This window comes from Ursus arctos, unplaced genomic scaffold (genome assembly GCF_023065955.2).
Source record: "Ursus arctos isolate Adak ecotype North America unplaced genomic scaffold, UrsArc2.0 scaffold_32, whole genome shotgun sequence".
Taxonomy (NCBI): domain Eukaryota; kingdom Metazoa; phylum Chordata; class Mammalia; order Carnivora; family Ursidae; genus Ursus; species Ursus arctos.
The window spans coordinates 9,171,339-9,188,607 of record NW_026623008.1 but is presented as its reverse complement, the minus strand read 5'-3'; the positions used below and the strand labels follow the sequence as shown (position 1 = coordinate 9,188,607).

At 48.3% G+C, this 17,269-nt stretch overlaps 1 protein-coding gene across 1 annotated transcript; it reads right to left on the bottom strand.

Moving 5' to 3' along the window:
- Positions 1-5,878: 5,878 nt before the first annotated feature.
- On the bottom strand, positions 5,879-13,345 carry AADACL3 (arylacetamide deacetylase like 3). The gene is made up of 4 exons (XM_026520180.3): positions 13,199-13,345; positions 10,064-10,280; positions 8,498-8,561; positions 5,879-6,653 (listed from the first exon to the last, which is right to left on the bottom strand). Exons 1-4 carry the CDS (start codon positions 13,205-13,207, stop codon positions 5,879-5,881), a joined length of 1,065 nt encoding a protein of 354 aa, XP_026375965.3. The 5' UTR covers positions 13,208-13,345.
- Between the last annotated feature and the right edge of the window lie 3,924 nt (positions 13,346-17,269).

Genomic DNA, 17,269 nt, shown 5'->3' with positions numbered 1-17,269 from the left:
TAGGGATCACTTTCATCCAGTTTAGGGGCAGACATTTTTGGTCATTGTATGATCCCAACATCATGGGCTCAGCACTATGTTCGAGGAACTACAGCATGCTCTGCAAGCTCACAGAAGGACCTAACCCTGCTTGGCTTTCCAGAGAAAGCAGCACTTAAGACAAGACCTAAAAGATAGATCATGCATTAACTTCTGCCCTCCTGGTCCAGGATGGCCTAGAAACGCTTCTTAAAGATGACCAATCTGCTTCGGGGTATTTTGCAGGTAACAGAATAGTGGTGGGTGGTAGACTTGGAACTCTGACATGCTTGGCTTGAACTTCAAGATTGCCCAAGTCGACCTTGGTTTCCTAATCTAAAAATCGGGAGTAAATACCATGAGATGATGAGAATTTAATGAAACGTCACCTATAAAACACTTCACAAGATGCTGGTCACATATAAGGGGTAGATAAATATTCAATCCCTTCTTCCTTTTGTGCCTAAATCAAGTTTATTTTAGTGACAAAATCCATTCCTTTCCCTACAGTAGAGGAGCATATTTGACAAATTGGGAAATAGGAAGGCTTTTTCCTATGACTAGAAGTGCTTTGAAATTGAATCTCCAGCACTTCCTTATCTGATTCAACTTTGTGCAGTAATTTGCAAGACAACCAGCTACTATGTTGGGGCAGAGATACTCTAGGGAGGGAAAAGAGCAAGCCATGGCAACCGTGGGCACAAGGAGACAATCTGCTGGCTCTGGTATCCTTTGCTTTCTTCTATGGGATGCAAAGACGTGGGAGGCAAAAAATCAATAACGTTGCATCCTTCCCCGATTCCTTAACTGATTCTTGGAGAGGTTCATTTGAGTGAAGGAACTTCCCTTCTAAAATACAGGCATGCCACGCCAACTTGGTCCCGCCCTACTGATTGTCAAGCCAATCCATTTTCTTTTTGCCTTTGGGATGGATGGTTATGATCCAATGATTTCCCTCCCAGTTGAGATCTGCTGGGAAAGAGGGACAGGCACCTTGGTAGCATCCACCGACATTTAAAATATCCCCAGTTAACAGTTCTTCTTGAATCCATCACAGAATCACATGTGCAGGAGGCGGCATGTGCCGACACATTCCCTACGGATTTGTTTGTGAAAAACTAGAAAGAGATCAAGTGTGTCCACTGCTTGGGAATGGCTAAGACCTATAATATAGCCACACCAGGGAACACTATGCAGTAGCTAAAAAGAGTAAGGTAAATCTAAGTTGTTTACTAGGCTAGATTTCCAAGGTATATCATTGATTGAAAACACTCAAGTGTCACAACATGTACAGAATAATATCTTTTATGTACCAATACATGGCAAAGTCATCCCGCAAAATAATGCTTTGTATTTTCCATGGGTACATATCTGCCTATGTAAAAGCATAGAAACAGGCTTTAAAGGATTAGAAGACCACCCCCTGCCAACGAGGCAACAGTGGATACATCCAGATATAAGCAGATAGAGTGAAAGAAGGGTGGTCAAAAAGGACGTTAGCCTTATTTCCAGTATTTGGAGGTTTTATTTTAAAAGATAATATTGGGGCTCCAGGGTGGTTCAGTTGGTTAAGCATCCGATTCTTGGTTTCAGCTCAGGTCATGATCTTGGGGCTGTGAGGTTGAGCCCCAATGTCTGGCTCTGTGCTCAGTGCAGACTCTGCTTGGGATTCTTTCTCTTCCTCTCCCTCTGCCCCTCCTCCCACTCACATGCTTTCTCTCTCTCTCTAAAATAAAAAAAATAAATCTTTAAAAAAACTAAAAAAATTAAAAGATCACATCCTTGCGTATCACTTTCATAATTTAAAATTAATTTTTTAAAAGGTAGAATGGAAATATGATTGAGAGCGTAGTAAGCTGTCATATTGTCCAAAAACGATCTGCTGCCCCTCTCTGGGGAGGATGATGCTGTCGCATCAGTGTCAGGCGTGGCTGCATGACTTGCTCTGGTCAATGAAAGGTGAACGGAAGCTTGGGGAGCCAGCGTGTGATTTTCCATGTTCTTTTCTCCTCTGCCATGAGACTGGAGAACATTTCACAGAGAGGCTGCTCCATCAGCCTGGGGATGCTGGAGTAGAGAAATGTGAAGCAGAGCTCCAGCTGAGCTGTGAAGGCCATGTAATGTGTAGTGTGAGTAAGAAATAGACCTTTGCTGCCCTAAGCCACTGAGACTGTGGGGTCACTTGTCATTGCGGCAGAACCTAACCTAGACTGGCCTATAGTAGCTGAGGGATAACAGAGAGTCAGCAGTCACTCTGGAGCAGAGAATGCAGGCAGAGAGGAGGCAAGGCTTGGGATCAGAAAGGCAGGGAGGTCCTGGGTGGGGGTGAGGGGTACCCTGAGGAAGACACTGAAAGGGAAGTGGAGGGAAGAGCAATAAAGACTAATTTTTTTTAAAGATTTTTTTTTAATTTATTTATGTGACAGAGAGAACACAGCAGGGGAGAGGGAGAGGAAGAAGCAGGCTCCCAGCCGAGGAGCCCGATGTGGGACTCGATCCCGGAACGCCAGGATCACGCCCTGAGCCGAAGGCAGACACCTAATGACTGCGCTACCCAGGCGCCCCAATAAAGACTAATTTTGCCCATTTTTCCATCTTTGCCTTAGGACCTTGTCCTCCATTGCCTACTGACCAGTGAGAGCAATTTGGGATGCAACATGTTGTCCTTTATCAGATGGCATTTGCCCTGGCCTAACTAGCAGATCTCTTCAGGGAAGTCCTGGGAATTTACTGAGAAAACACTTGCACAATGTCAGGGCTTAATGCTTTGCAGGTGTCCATCATCCCTGAGCTGGTATTAGCTGGACACCTCAGCTACAATGACCAATTCTAAAGTCATTCAGACTTTGAGAAAGCTACGGTCAAAAAAACAAAGGAAACCAGATGGCAAAAATGTACTTACTCCATCAACCTGACTCAGATCAAACAGTAGCTGACACCTAGGTGGACAGCAAATGACTCAAATAAGGTCATGTGGCTCAATCATGTATTTTATTTTAATTCTGAATGATGGAAAGAAAAGAGCTAAAGGGCCATGGGATATGGCAGAAAGGGGGTGTTGTCAGATGGAGCAGGGGTTCATTGCGTAGCACCTGGCCAACCACATGGCCTTGATCCTAACTGGAAAGAGATAGGAAGTGAGCATTGTTATTAATGACTCTAGGCCTCTGTTTCCTCATCTGTAAAATGGGTTTAAGAATACCTACTTTGTAGAATTCATGTGAGGAACAAACATGAGTGTGTTGGGGGGCGCATAGCTGGTGTATTAAATTAAAAATATTCAGATCATGACCTGCTGAATGAGGAGACACGAGGCACCCACGTGGGATTGGCAAGTGGCTCCATCAGCATCCCAGCTCCCACCCTGGAGAAGTGGAAACCCGGGGTCATTTTGATTGAAGGTGCAATTTCAATACGCTCACACAAAGGTAATAAACTCACAAGATTTATTGCTTACAGATCCCAGAAATGGGGTTGGTGGGGTGCAATAAGCTGAGGGAAGGGCAGTCCTCTGTCTCAGGTCTCAAACGAGCAGGAGAGAGAGCAGGGTAGCAAGTACCTGCTACCGATAAGGTGGTTGGGGCAGAGGTCACTCACTTCTTGTGGGCTTGACCCCCAAATGGTTATTTATAGGGTGCCCTGAGAAAAGTAAAGTGGGAACTTATGGCAAGAATCCTAAGCTTGAGGTTCTTAACTACCTGTCCAGACTGAGGGTGTGAGCAGGGTTGTCATGCTGTAAAATGCCTGGCAGCAACTCAAAAGAGCTGTTTTCTGGGGCGCCTGGGTAGCACAGTCGTTAAGCGTCTGCCTTTGGCTCAGGGCGTGATCCCGGCGTTAAGGGATCGAGCCCCACATCAGGATCCTCCGCTGGGAGCCTGCCTTCTTCCTCTCCCACTCCCCCGCTTGTGTTCCCTCTCTGGCTGGCTGTCTCTCTGTCAAATAAATAAATAAAATCTTAAAAAAAAAAAAGAGCTGTTTTCTTATCACAGGGAGATGGAAATTTAAATCCAGAGGCTCTTCCAGCCCCGAAAATGCAACCAACTCCTCTCCTCTGGGCGTGGTCTTCCGGTGGCTCCCACACTTCTCGCCACCCCACAGTAGAAAAGCTAACCACCCAAGTTCCCACAAGGTCAGCCCAGTCCTTCTACCTATGTCCAGAGACAGGGTGAAACAATGAAGACCATACTCCAGGACAGGAGCCTACTCTAGACTCAACTCAGAGGCCTATTCTAGAAGAGACCATGCTCCTCAGATCCCAGGATTGTCCAACAGCTGAGGTGCTTCCAGTGAGTGGTTCCTATCTCTCCAACAAAGACACCTGCTGGTCTTCTGCTGTGAATGGATCCAGAAGCCACCAAATGGGATTCCTTTCTGCCCCATGTTTCAGCACGAACATTCAACTGAAAGCAAGTTAAGGACATGCCTGGGGGCCTCTGTGCAGTAGACTTGGATCTTGGCCTATAAAAGCCGTTAGCCAACCAGGAGCAGAGCCTCCTGAAGACCAGGTAGGGCCAGCCTGGGAACCTGGGCCTGCCCTTTCATGGGAATGTTTATTCCTCAGGGACAGGTGGTCAACTTGCCTAGTGGTCCTTAACATCTCTTGCCACTTCCAAGTACTCTGATTCAGGGTTCATTTAGCTTCTGTAGTAGCATAAGCATTGATGTCCACCTGGCAGAGTAAGCATCAATGTCTACTGCAGAAAAGTAAGCTTTGATGTGAGGAAAGTACTCCCTCCCTCTCTCATGCTCAGTCCAAGCACCTGGTGGAACTGACTCCATCCTCCACTCCAAGGCTGGCATGGGAAATGGTTGGTCAAAACATTACATCCCCTAGGTTGTGGCATATGGACATACTACTCAGAAACCCAATGGACCCATTGAGTTACAATGTGGTTTCTGCTGGGCTGGCTGAGAATGAGGCACATGACTCTTGAGAATGTGAGTGTGGAGCTGCTCAGGGCCACCATATGCAGAGATGAAGGGGCAGTCTGTGCAGCAGATCACAGAATGGAGGAAAGAAGAGAATGCAGCTAGTGGCATTGTTTGAGCTCCTGGATCAAACGATACCTGATTTATCCTTGGAATTCATAGCTACCAATACATTCTTTCTCTGATTTAGGCCAATCTGAGCTGGTTCTGTGTCTTAAAACAGAAAAAGGTTTTGCTAACACATCTTCAGTCCTTTCGGCCCCTTTGACTCCAAAAGCTCCCGAATTCCCCCCATCAGGTGTCTTCATCGCCACTAGGGGCCAGCCACTACAGAAAACTTAGCCATTCTGTTCTAACTCTTCCAGCCTAGAAAGTTGAAACTCTGAGTTCAGAGGCAGAGGAACAGCAGGGAAAATGTCACTGTGTACCCAGAGGAGGAGAATGACAGCAGTTTCTCCACCTCCACCCAGCAGTCTAGAACATCAGAGCCCCGTTCTCCAAGCTAGATTGAAGAAAGCCCATGGGATTACACGTGATGTGTCCCTGTTTCATTCCAAGGTCAGCCAAGTGGACACTCCTGCTACCCACAGCCTAGACCAGCCTGAACTCTCCCTCCGGGAAGCCAGAGGCAGCACCTGCATGACCATTCACTCTCAGATGACCACTGCAGATCGTCAGCTCAAATTTCCCCAGTGGTGAATATGAGCACAGCGCCACCCTCCCCCCAAACCTATCTCTCGTACTGCTCTCCCTTCAGACATCATAAACATTCATTCTGCAGTTCTAGAACCTGAAGCAAGAAGGACAAGGCAACCTCAACACCCTCCCTAGCCCCACTCAGCATCACCTACATCACAAGAGAGAGCCCGATTGGGGAACCAGATGGCGGTGCCGTGCATACTCTCGTAGCTCTACCAGGAAGGAAAGATGGTCACAACCCCTTTAGAAAATGAACCATGGCATCCAGAATCCTCATGGAGCAGGGAAAGTGCAAACAGCCCATATCTAAGGTGCTAAGCACCCCATGGAAACCATCCTCCATGTGGTGCCAAGTCACCGGGACTCCCAGGTCCTCCAACCGCTTCTTGTACAACAGTGAATCGTCCCGGAGAAGGTCATACTCACAGCTCACAATGAAAGTTTCGGGGAGCTGAGACACGACTTCATCTTCTGCAATCAGGGGTGAGTTTATTGAATCCAGAGCAAGGCTTGTCTCCAGATAGGCAGACTCATTCAGGGGCTCAGAGTTCTTCGGCTCGTAGGGTCTCTTCTTAAACCTCTCTGGGATGTTTTCTGCACCCAACCACTTTCTATACTTTTCCCAGAATTCAGCAGGCAAATGGGCGCCTTTCATGATGGTGCTTTTCCAGGAGGGATTGATGTCCAGGACAGTACTCCAACAGTGGAAGATGAAGTCTCGACTGGCCAGTGGGACATTCTTGTTCTGCTGATAGGAGGGGAGCTGAAAATCCACACCTTGGAGACTGGCATAGATCAGGATCTGAGCACGGATCTTGGGGAGATCTGGACAGCTCAAATATCTCTGACAAATGACCGCTGCCACTCCCCCTCCCACACTGTCTCCACAGACCACGACCCGATCTGGATCCACCCCGTACTTATTCAGCGACTTCAGGAAGTGGATGGTGGCTGCAATGCAGTCCCTTAGCGCCACCGGGAATTTATGCTGGGGCAACTTGCGGTATCTAAAGAGGAATCAAGGAACACAGTTCACACCCAGCAACACTGGGTGTTCACACTAGCAAAGCCAAAAATACCTGTGTCTAGCACCCTTTAGGCCAAATTTCTTCCATTAACTTCTCTTTCTGAAGCCTGAGCAGGTGAAGTTAAGGTATGAGGCTTAAGGGAAGTGTAGACGCGAAGCCCACCATGCCTGGCGTGTAGGTTCAGTGAGTGGTGGCTGCTATTCCCTCTGTGTCAATGCCCCTTCGGGGGACAGGCTATGACCACAAGAGCCCCATCATTCACCTAGTCCTCAACAATTTAGCAATTACCAACACAAACCCCATCTTTCTGAAACCCCTGCTGCTGCGTCCTTGACTCACACTTGTCCCCTCTTCTTATGATTCCTTGATGAGCAACTCCAGATTTGCCTGGGTTTCAATTCTACTGAATCCTGCCACGCTCCCAGGTTTTGTGCGAGGATCTTATAGATGTAAATATGGCCCGGGGACAGCAGTGAACATGCGGGGCTCCTCCAGTACAGCCATGTCCACTCTGGACCATCACTGCCCTGCCGGTGAGCCAGGCGAGCAGGCGAGGGCCTGAGCTCCATGCTTAGGTTCCTGCCACGCAGGCATACCAGCCCGGCATGCTAGACCTCCCCATTTTTCAAGAGATTCCAAAAATCTGGGTGTTGTGAGAAATGTTACCATTTCAAATTAAATGCATATATGGAATCAACAAACTTTTGCCAACCATTTCCATTCTGCTGTCTCCTATTTTTAAGCTACCCTGAGTTCATGCTGGGACAGCAATGTTTCAACTCTAAAACCTTGTCTACCTTGGATTCATAAAATAATTTTCTTGCAGAGATTTGCTGGTATATTATACCGACAACATCTTGGTTCAGTACGACCAGAGCTGAGGGGAGTATTCGTGGTTAATGCTTGGATTAAGATTTCCCTACTGCAGAAATGGTTTTGGAGCTGAGAATTATAAAGTGAGTGGTTGGTTTCTCTGGGTCCCTCTCCCTCATCCAGGACCAATTTTTGTATTTTTCACTCTTACTCAACCAGTTGTGCCACAAGGAAGCTGGGAAATGGCATTCCCGCTAAGACCCCGGCAATTGGTATATCTCTGACACGGGCATTGAAACAAAGCTGCAGGAAAGATTAATCAGGAGGAAGCACCCTGCTCCTGTGGGACGCAGTGTCAGATGGCAGGGGCGGGAGGATGAGGCCACACCACCACAGGGACAGTTGGTCATGTGTATTCAGTTCGCCTGATGTGGAGGCTCAGGGAGGGGCCACGCCAGGTCTCTCCTGCCCCACGTCCTCTAACCCCTCCTTGAGGTTCCAAACTGGGAGGGCGACTCTGAAGATCAGTTAGAAGAGAGTGGCTTTTTATTCTTCTCGCTTCCTGGGGCAGATCTCACCAGAGTGGACCCCCCTCTCGGAAGTGCTTGGGAATGCTGTGGCAATGTTCGAGCTTGTCCAGTTTACCACGCAGGGCACCGTGGCATTTCATGGAAGGAGGTGCTGAGTATCTGGCACATGAGGGCTATTCTGCTCAGTGAAGTATGTTCCACCCAGCAGGGCTCAGGTGCATAAAGCTCTGAACCTGCTCTCCCTAACAGAGACCTCTCCCCACACAGCTTCCAGATGACAGGGGGCCCGAGGGCCACCCACGGGAAGGAGTGTCGTTCTCTGCCTCTCTCTCTATCTCTCCTTTCCTCCCCTCACAGCTGCTCAGAGCCCATCCCCTGCCCCAGTGTCCCCGTGTCCTGGTGGCCCTTCATCTCCCCTCCTGCCCCCAGTGCTGCCTCCCACCCCATTACCCAGCACCACCTCCTCTTTCTTGTACTCACCCAACTGCTAGAACCACCGAGTCACTCTTCTTGGACAGATGACAGCATATGGCGTTGTGGGTTCCTAGAAAATAAAAGGGTTTTAACACTCACTAGGATGGTTAGTGGCTTCCTTTGACAGCCATGGGCTGCCCTTTCTCTCTGTCAACCACCATGGACAGAGAACTGGGCTTGATCCTAATGACGTTTTGCAGACTTTCTTCCGGCTGTGCAACACTTTCTAGAATTTCTCCTTGGAGGTCGTGTCTGAACATCTTCGTCTAAGAGTCCCCTCCCCCCATGGACTCTGCAATTAATTCAAAATATCTGAGATGCTGTTTGGCCATAGGGCACAGTGGTTTGGGGTGTGAGCTCTGGATTCAGACCAGAGTTCACATCCTGACTTTGCCTCCTTTTCGCTCCAGCTGAGGTAGCCCAGGGCAAATGTCTTCCCCTCCCTGAGGCTTGACTGCCGCACCTGTAAAATGGGCACGATGAGAACAACAGGAATGTATGGGGGTTAATGAGATCACACACGTAAAGGGTCGCTACAGTGCCTGCCGTGTAAATATTAATAATATTATATAATATCCATTGACTGTTAATGCCATTCATTATGCCGACCGAGCCAAAACCACGGCTGCACGAAATCCCTTATTTTCCCGAGGCTACTGCCGTGGGCCTCTGGCATTCCACAGCTCAGAAGGCAGGGCTGAAACCAAATAAAAGTGTTTTTCCCCTCAAATTCATGAGGCACCAGTGTGGGGGAGGTAAGATAATAAAATCGTCTCAATTTTGAGATTTTTCTCTCATTAACTCTCCTCAAATTTTCGGTTCTCCTGTCTGTACCGGAATTTGTCTCAGGCAATATCTGGCATGAAACAAAAGGGTGTGTTTCTGGTTTTGTTTTTGTTTTTTTAACTTTTAAAAAAATCCTGATTTCCAACTAAACGGAGGTGGTAGTTGTTGAACACGGGGAGTTAGTAAATGCCACAGAATTGTACAGTTTAAGGTGGTTAATTTGGGGCTCCTGGGTGCCTCAGTCGGTTGGGCGTCTGCCTTCTGCTCAGGTCATGATCTTGGGGTCCTGGGATCGAGCCCCGCGATGGCCTCCCTGCTCAGCGAGGAGTCTGCTTCTCCCTCTGCTTCTGCCTCTCCCCCTGCTTGTGCTCTCTGTCTCTCTCTCTGCCAGATAAATAAATAAGATCTTAAAAAAGAGTGATTAATTTTATGTGGTGTGAATTCCTTGTATATCCATATATATACATCGATAGCACACATAGGTAAATATATATATGAATATATATACATATATATATATATATATATATATATATATATATATTTTTTTTTTTTTCCGTATATAGGTCACCTCACTTCCAGATAGAGGTCCAAACATTCCATATCTTTGCCACCAGCCTGCTCTGGGACCTGCTAACCCTCTGATCGTGCCCTGGCCTGTAGCGGCGTATAGACTGATCCAGGAAGGTGATGGGAGGGTCACCTCTCGCTGGAAGGCAGGCGCCCACCCAGCTCTGCTCGGACGCTGTCCCACGACAGGCGGGGGTCTGAGGGAAGGACTCTTACTCAGGCTCCCTAAGAGCATGCCGCCACCGTGGTAGAACACAATGCCGAGCCTGGGGGTGCAGGAGGACACCTTGGGCTGGTACAGCTTCACAGGGATAGTCCCGTAGCGGAGATCTGTGACCACAACATCCGGGTCCTCCTTGAGTGGCACCAGATCATGCATGAAACGGACAAACTGGGGCATCGAGCAGATTCCCAGTTTCTCAAAAATCATGCCCTGTTGATGAGAGAAGAGGAAATGAGGCGGGAAGGTTTTCAGTGTGAGCCACACTGGAGTCCCGCCACCGCCCATGCCCCCCAGGGGAGTGGCTGGCGGGCAGACTGGACCACGGCCCTGCTCCACCCTGTGTTCCCCCATGACCCCTGCGGTAGATGCACCCCACCCCGGCCCACACTGCCCCTCTCCTCTTCTCTCCTCAGACACCTGGCCCCCAGCCCCATAAACCAGGCTTCTGGCCACCCCGCAAGGGTTCCTCTAACCCAGAACACCCCCCACTGTGGCCTGGACATGACCCCTCTTCCCAAAGATGCCCTCCTGGACCAGCCTAGCCAACGTGGCCATTCCAAGCATTAGCTGCTATTAGGACCTGATAACTGCATTGTGGTTATGTTTTTTAAAAGGTGGGGGGTAAAGATGCAAATGTAGTGATCCGAAGAGGCACCTGCACCCCAAAATTTATAGCAGCAGTGTCCACAAGAGCCAAACTATGGAAAGAGCCCAGATGTCCATCAACAGATGAATGGATAAAGAAGATGTGGTCTATATATACAATGGAATATTACTCAACCATCAAAAATGAAATCTTGCCATTTACAACCATGTGGATGGAACTAGAGGGTATTATGCTAAGTGAAATAACTCCAAAAGAGAAAGACAATTATCTATGATTTCACTCATATGTGGAATTTGAGAAACAAAACAGAGGATCATAGGGGAAGAGAGAGGAAAATAAAACAAGATGTAATCAGAGAGGGAGACAAACCATAAGAGACTCTTAATCATAGGGAATGAACTGAGGGTTGCTGGAGGGGAGGGCGGTGGGGGGATGGGGTAACTGAGGGATGGACGTTAAGGAAGGCATGTGATGTAATGAGCGCTGGGTATAAGACTGATGAATCATGGACTTCTACCTCTAAAATCAATAATACACTATATGTTCATTAATTGAACTTAAATTTTTAAAAAGATACAAAGTAAAAAAATAAATAAAAATAAAAATAAATAAAAGGTGAGGGGTTCTTGTCTTTTAGAGATACCTACTGAAACTTTTTGGATAAAATATGGTACCCAAGATCTGCTTCCTAGGAAATGAGAAGGGGGGAAAGCGGGATCACAGGGGAAATAAGATTGGCCAGGAGTCAGCACTCAGTGCTGGGGGGTGGGAACACAGGGCGTCTTTATGGTATTCTGTCTCCTATGTCTGGAAGTCTGCATAATAAGCAATTAAAGTAAACAAAGCAGGCTCTCCCCGGGCACCCTCTTCCTAGTGGCTCTACGCCAAGGCCATTTAGGCTTTCAGTGATGCCTATGGACCTTGAGGCTGAATGTTTCCAACACATAAAATAAAAGTAATGCTCGTGCTTCCTTATTAGCACACAGAATAGCAAGACCTAGTGGCCTATTTAACACTATTACAACTTCAGAGAAACGAGGCACACACACAGTTTCTCACAACATCTGCGAGAAATGTCATCTGCTCTGATAATAGTCTTGGTGACAAAGTCTCAGGTCCTGCTGTCACGACTGTGGTTTGTCACTTCTGTCCCTAATGGAAGGGAATACCACTTTTCCTTTGGACACAAGCGAAAATGGAGTGATTTCTACCTCCCCCCATATTCAGGGACTCCTTGCCTTCTGTTGCTGTTGTGGATTCAGGGAACCCCAGATTCAGAAGCCCCACCATACCCTCCTGCCCTGTTCTACTTTCTTCATAGCACCTGCCGCTGTGTAAATCAATTTACTTCCAGTGGGTTGGCTTGTTTCTGTCTCCCCATACTGCCGGGACAGCATGACCATCCAGAAGGCAGACTCTCTCTGGGACGTCCTTTCTCTCGTCCATCATTGATCCCAGAGCTGGGACTGGTGGGTAACATATAGTAGTCACATGACCCATCTTCGTAGAAAAAACCAAATCACAAATAGCAGTAAGACGAATACTTATTGAGGGTTTCTTCTGCCCCAAGCATTGCAAGCTGTGCTCGGGATGGCTTACCTCCTTAGAGCCCATGCTACGAAGTCTAGACTGTTATTTCCCCCTCTTGTGCAGATGAGGAAACGGAGTCACCATATTTGGGAACCCGGACTACCCAACTATGAGAGTCAAGGGCAAACCACAGGAAAAGCACAGGACGTATCATCGGGTTTTGCAAAAGCTGGCCCTGAAGGTAGGAAACCTTCAGCCTGTGGGTTCTTCTCCAGGATGGATCCCTCATGAGAACAGGTGTTTGTGATCACTTTCCGTTATGTAAGAGACTTAACACTCCTTCTCTGTGTTCCATTTATCAGCCCTCTGGAAAAGCACCACCAATCCCCATGGGCAACTTGGACACAAGTCTCCCCATGATCCATTTATATCAGTTTTATTAAATTCGCACACCAGGAACAATGAGCAGAATCTGACGATACTACATAGTTGTCCATCTCTCCAAAGTAACAAAAAACACATCTCTCTCTCTAAAGTCACATTCTGTAGTTTTGCTCATCAGTACTAATTTACTAATCGGCCATGTGTCTCTTCATTGCTGGCTGGTTCTAGCTAGCTGGCAGGTAGTAATGGGCGCTCCAGATTCAGAAAAACTCATTCCCCACCTCACAGCATCACTCCGTGTGCTGGGAAGTAAGTCAGTCTGGAGGCAGGGGAGGGGGACTAGTGCAGGGCTTTTTTGGAGGAAGTAAATTGTTTTTTCATCTCGTGGCTCCGAGCCCAGCTCAGCGTGAGCAGCACCATGAAGAGGTTGCAAACCTCTTGGCTAATACGTTACCCAACAGGGATCACTCCAATTTGAGAATAATATACTGTCAGCCTCTACGGCCATGACGGTAGCACAAATGCAACTAGAGTCTTCTGATGTGTGTTTTCCCAACTCCCTCCTTCTTCCTCAGGAGGAGGGGACAAATAAAACACACCAACTCACCCAAGTCATCAACAGCTGGAAAAGGCAATGCAGGACCCGCAGTTTCACTGGGTGGCCGATGGCCGCAGGGATGTCCACAGTGAAGAAGTGGCTGCCAATGACCCACAGCCCAACCCCCACAGAGAACACGCAGGCTGCCTGGAGGAGAAGAAGGAGCGGGGCTACCATGGTGCTGTGTTCAACAGAGAAGAGACTGAGAGGAGGCTGTGCTCAGTGCAGGCCACTAGGACAAGGTTTGGAGCCAACCACACTCCTCCACTTATACATCACACCCTGCCCTCCCCACCTCCCCATCTCCACAGCATTGGCCACGCCAGGTGAGTCACAGACTCAGGTGAGGTGGCAGTTTGAGGACAGCGCCCATGCAGTGGAGAAAGAGGCTCACGCAGCCTGAGTCAGCTAGAAGTGAGGGCTCTGAAGTTCCAGCTTATATTTTAGGGCACTGCTACTAGAAATAGCCCTGGAGATGTCACCATGGGCATCAGAAACACCATTCCCTCCAACGGTGCTTGGGGACACCACCACCCCCCCAATTCCACTCTGGCCACACTTGTTATTCCTTAGTCTGCCAAGGAGGCCCCAGGGCATTTGCACTTGCAAGTCTCTGTGCAACCCTGTTTCCCCAGACAGTGGCTGAGCTCAACCCCTCCCCTACTGCAGGTCTCTGTTCAAATGTCACCTTCTGAGTGAGGCTGTGCTTGGCCACCTTATTTTAAAGTATAAGCCCCACCAGCATCCCTATGCCCTTCCCCCCACCCCCACTTACTTACTTTGTCTTCCTGGTCTTTATTATCACCCAAAATACCACACACTTCACTTACTCCTTTATAGTCTGTGACATGTCACCTCTGTAAGCACAGGAATTTTTGTTTTGCTCCTTGCTTTATCCTCAGAGGCTAGATCAGGGTCTGGTACTTCGTAGGTGCTCAGCAAATGGCTGCTGAATGAAGGAACGAATAAACAAGCTTCGTCCTTCTCATCGTAAAGCAGGAAACAGGGAACTTACCTGCCTTTTCAGGTTAGGTCAGCGACTGATGTCAGTGTTCAACATCATCCCTAATGACAAAGTCTCACGTCCATGGTAAGAATGTTCATGCCTGCCCTCTCTCCCCCTTCCCCCACGGTGGTGCCAGAGCAGTGGTTCTCAACAGGGCGATTCTACCCTCCGGGAGACATCTGGCAATGTCCAGAGACATCTGTGGTTGTCACAACCCGGGGGGTGGGGGCTGGGACTGGTATCTCCTGAGTAGGTCAGCGATGTTGCTCAAAGCCCGGCAACGCACACACAGCCCCCACATGAGAAGGTATCTGGTCCAGCAGGTCAGGAGGGCCCACGATGGACACCCTGCGTTAGTAAGACTTGCATTTGGAGCCGGGCTCTGCCCAAGCCAGCATTCTCATCGCGAACGAGTAACTTACACTCGCTGAGCCTCGGCTTCCAAGACCGTAAGATTGGGATGACAATAACCGCTTCTCCGTGTAGTTTCAGGGTGCATCTCTTTGAACCCAATGAAGTAGAACATTGTTTCATATTTCAGTGGCTATTTGGGTTTTTTCCTTTACGGACTCACGCGCATTTATTTTGTGTGTTGATACCCTTTATCTATTTTGCTATTTTTGTCTGTCTTGTTGCGTTGACTTAAAAGGTACTTGCAGTGATCACATTGGGACAGATAGGGGCAACACTTACCGTGGCGAGCACTGAGTCATGTGTAGAATTGCTGAGTCACTGAGTTATGCCCCTGGAGCTAACAGGACACTGTATGTCAATTATACTTCAATAAAACATTTTTGAAAATATTTTAAGGATTTTTTTCCTATTTGCCTTTTAACTTTGTTAATGCTGCTTTTCTGCATTGATGTTTCTCATTTTTATGCAGTGAGATCTCTCATCCATTCTCACGTCATGCTTCAAAAAATGCTTTCTACGGTTCGTGAAACCAGACAACAATGATTTTGAAAATAAAGAATTTTGGGGCTCCTGGGTGGCGCAGTCGTGAAGCGTCTGCCTTGGGCTCAGGGCATGATCCCAGCGTTCTGGGATGGAGTCCCACATCAGGCTCCTCCGCTAGGAGCCTGCTTCTTCCTCTCCCACTCCCCCTGCTTGTGTTCCCTCTCTCGCTGGCTGTCTCTGTCAAATAAATAAATAAAATCTTTTTTTAAAAAAATGAAAATAAAGAATTTCTTTGTCAAAATATAAATATCTGAATTTCACCCAAAAAATGAAAACACAGATCGACCGATTACGAGGAGAGGGATTGGAGTCTGTTACCATTGAGGTTTACAAACACTTCACCTGGAAATCGTGCAAAATCACGGGGAGAATGAGGGAATGCGTACGTATAAACACTGAACCATTTTTTATTTCCTGGATAGATTAGGATAAGTAATGCCAGCTGCTCTAACAAATGACCCCTGTATCTCAGATTTTGCGGGAAGAAAGACATATTTCCCCCTCCCAACACAGACATCTGCATGTGTGGCGAACACCCACTCCACTTGGTGATTATGGGATCCGTGTTTCTTTCCATCTGCTGCTCTGCCAGCCCCTAGGACCTCCACGATTCTCTGACCCTTGCCAGGAGCCTGACGAACATTATGCTTGTGGAGGAACCCCTGGGCCAGCCCGGGAAATACACCCCATTGGCCAGAACTCATTCACATGGCTCCGCCTAAATGCACGGGACCCTGGGGAAGGCAAACAAACCTTCCACCTGCAGAGGATGAAAACGAAATGGAGTTTGGTGAATTCACGGGATCTTTCGGCCTTGCAGCCTTTTGTCCCCCAAGCAAGAGGAGATTTACTACAGGGAATTTGAAAACTGTTGGCAGGGTGGAGGGAGCCAGAGCGAGGGAGGGCAGGCTTGCAGGGAAAAGGGACCTGCCAGTGTCACAGGAAACCACTGCTGCTGGCTGATCTCTGGAACTGGAACGTCCACTGTCCCTCCAGAGGACACCTGGAAGCGTGGGCAAAACGTGGAGCCTTCCGTCTGCTGGGGTTCATGAGCCCATGTTCAGCGGCCGCCCGAGAAGAATGATTTCTCTCCTAGCTGCCTTCCAAAGCTCACAGAACCCATTCTCCTGGGCCAACGGGAGCACCGTGGGCAAGAGAGCCTAGGAAATGCCACTGTCCTGTATCTGGCCCCGGACACAGGAGAGAGATTAGAACGGCAAGGAGGGTGCCGAGTGCCAGCATCTGGCCCATGGAATAAACACTAGTGTGATGGTGATGTTCAGACCCCCTTGAAGACCGACCACGGACTGCCGAGGAGTCCCAGCCCAAGGTCAGGTATCCCTGTTACGTCCCCTTGCCGTGTCGGTGCTCCTGTGCACACATTAGGGAACTGCCAGCAGTCTTTTCCTTTGTATGTTTTGCTGTGATGCTATTTGGCACAGCACTATCCCTTTACGTTGCAAGTCGCCTGTATCCGTTTGCTGGGACTGCCCTAACCAAGGACCCCAGGCTGGGGGGCTTAGCCAACTGAAGTTTATAGTCTCCCAGTTCTGGGGGCTGGAAGTCCAAGGCATCTGCAGAGCTGGTTTGTTCTGTGGGCTGTGCGGGAAGGGTCTGTTCCGGGCCCCTCTCCTTGGCCTGTGGATGGCTGTCTCCACATCGTCTTCCCTCCACTCATGTCTCTGTGGCCTGAGCTTTCCTTTTTGGTAAGGACTCTAGGTGTCTTGGATCGGGGTCCACTCTGATGACCTCATTTCAATGATCTCTGCAAAGGCCTTATTTCTAAATAAGGTCACATTCTGAGGTCCTGGGGGTGAGGTTCAGCATAGGAATTTAGGGGGCACACAGCTGGCTCAGCAGCAGAGCATGGGACTCTTAATCTCAGGGTTGTGAGTTTGAGCCCCATGTTGGGTGTAAGGATTACCTAAAAATTTTAAATGTTCTAAAAAATTAAAAACTCACAGCAAATGAATTTAGAGGGACATAATTCAACCCATAACAGCACCTTTATCGACATTGAATGGTATTCTTTTACGACTTGATGTTTCCTGCCTTGAATCCTACTTGCCCAAAGACAGAAGCTAGAAAGTATTTGGGTGCACCTTTCCCCTGGGTAA